The following is a 1,792-nucleotide window of genomic DNA, read 5'->3' as shown; positions in this document are numbered from 1 at the left end:
GAAATTAAATTTTTAATAATTTTCGGGGCATGCAGAACATGGTTTAGGTTGAGGGGTTGGTGAGACGTGGTAATTTGTGCGTGTCAGGTGCCGTGAATTGGAATTCCATGACCACTGCCAACAATATCCTTCTGATTTGAATTACTCAAAGGAAAATAAGACGAGAGATTACCTCGCGATGCTGCCGTGTGAGATGTTGCACCAGTATCCATGTACCACTGATTGTCAGGAGTGTGTAGAGACATGGTGTGCATAGCCGCCTCAATGTCTGTCGGTGTCTGAGATGATGTAGTGGCTGCGTATGCCTGAGGATGTTGTCCTAAAATTCCTGGCTGCTTCGGGGGACCGGTAGGACGTGTCCACTGGGACGTGGGATACAGACACGGTGGCAAAGCCCATGGTGGTGGAGCCCAACCCCATGGCTGCCAGGCTGGGTACTGTTGTTGCTGCTGCCAAGGACGAGAGGACCATGATGGAGGAGCATTGGGAGCTCCAGACTGAGGTCCACTACGGTTACCACGCCCTCCTCCGCAGCCTTGCCTCCCACGAGAACGAGAGCGGTTGTCAGGACGACGGTTGCCACGGTGAGAGATGTCTTCAGAAGGTCGCTGCTGAGTGGTGTGCATAGCCGCATGAGAGCCTGTGCTTGCCATTTTAGCCATACCGGCTTCTTCCAAAGTGAGCATGGAGCGAGCCTGATAAAATGTAGGAAGAGGATTACTGTGGCGAATCAAGGTGGCAACACTGTGATATGCTTCTGGAAGGCCTGATATCAGCTGAAGAACCAGACGATGATTGTTAACAGGAGAGCCACCATTTCTCAACTGGCCAGAGAGCATCTTAAGACGCTGACAGTAAGCAGAGACGTTGGGAAAATCTTCCATGCGGGTGTTGGAGAATTCTTGCTCAAGAGTGACAGCACGAGCATTTTGATTATCCTGAAAAATATCTGTCAAAAGATTCCATGCCTCCATGGCAGTGGAATTAGGTTCCAGAATAGTTGTCAACAGATCGGTAGAAATAGTAGAATAAATCCATTGAAGAACGGTTGCATCAAGAGTGACCCATTGTTCATGGTCGGCGTCGGTAGGAGTTGGTGGTTCTTTTCCGGGAGATGGAATGATGTGATGTAGGACTTGATGTGAGCGAGCATGAAGGCGGAAAAGCTCAGCCCAAGTACCATATTGATCTTTCTCCATCTCAAGAATAATAGGAATGTGATTCCTAATATTGGAGACGGCAAGGGCGGGATGAAACTCCATTTTCGAACCTCGGAGCGTGTTAACTGTGTGCTGGCTGGAATTACTAGTAGCAGCGTTGGTTGTACGTTCTGAATCAGACATGGTTGCAGAGAAAATATAGAGAGTGGTGTCGGAGTCTTGAAATGGAGGCGGAAATGTGATCACGAACAGAGAATGGTGGTGTGGTGTGCGACGGCGGCGGCATGATACGAAAGAAGACGAGGAACACTGTAGTTCTTGTGATCGGCGGTGGCGGTAAGCAGCACCGTAACAATAGTGCTTCAAGGAAGAAGAAAAAAAAATTAATTTAGAGAGAGGGATCGGTAAAGGCTGATACCATGTAAGATAATGGAATCGTTGAGATTTTATTCATATCAAATAGGTTTAAATATACAAGATTGTGAGAGGTTAATAATGACTAATTACAACCTAATAATAACTGATTACAACAAATAATGACTGATTATTATGTGAATCGTAACATAATAATATCGTATCAGAATATTCTATTCGAATATTCTATCAATAACGACTTCAACATGGAAGTCGTG

The 1,792-nt window shown here is 46.1% G+C and overlaps 1 protein-coding gene across 1 annotated transcript; it reads right to left on the bottom strand.

The window, feature by feature from the left end:
• Positions 1-83: 83 nt before the first annotated feature.
• Positions 84-1,520, bottom strand: LOC109338726 (the record flags this gene model as incomplete). The annotated part of the gene is made up of 1 exon (XM_019576017.1): positions 84-1,520. A coding segment is annotated over one exon (1,437 nt), but the record flags the coding sequence as incomplete, so codon positions are not given.
• Between the last annotated feature and the right edge of the window lie 272 nt (positions 1,521-1,792).

The sequence above is a fragment of the Lupinus angustifolius genome, unplaced genomic scaffold (assembly GCF_001865875.1).
Source record: "Lupinus angustifolius cultivar Tanjil unplaced genomic scaffold, LupAngTanjil_v1.0 Scaffold_39_114, whole genome shotgun sequence".
In the NCBI taxonomy this organism is placed as follows: Eukaryota; Viridiplantae; Streptophyta; class Magnoliopsida; order Fabales; family Fabaceae; genus Lupinus; species Lupinus angustifolius.
The sequence above is the reverse complement of the archived record's forward strand: the minus strand, read 5'-3'. Positions and strand labels throughout refer to the sequence as shown.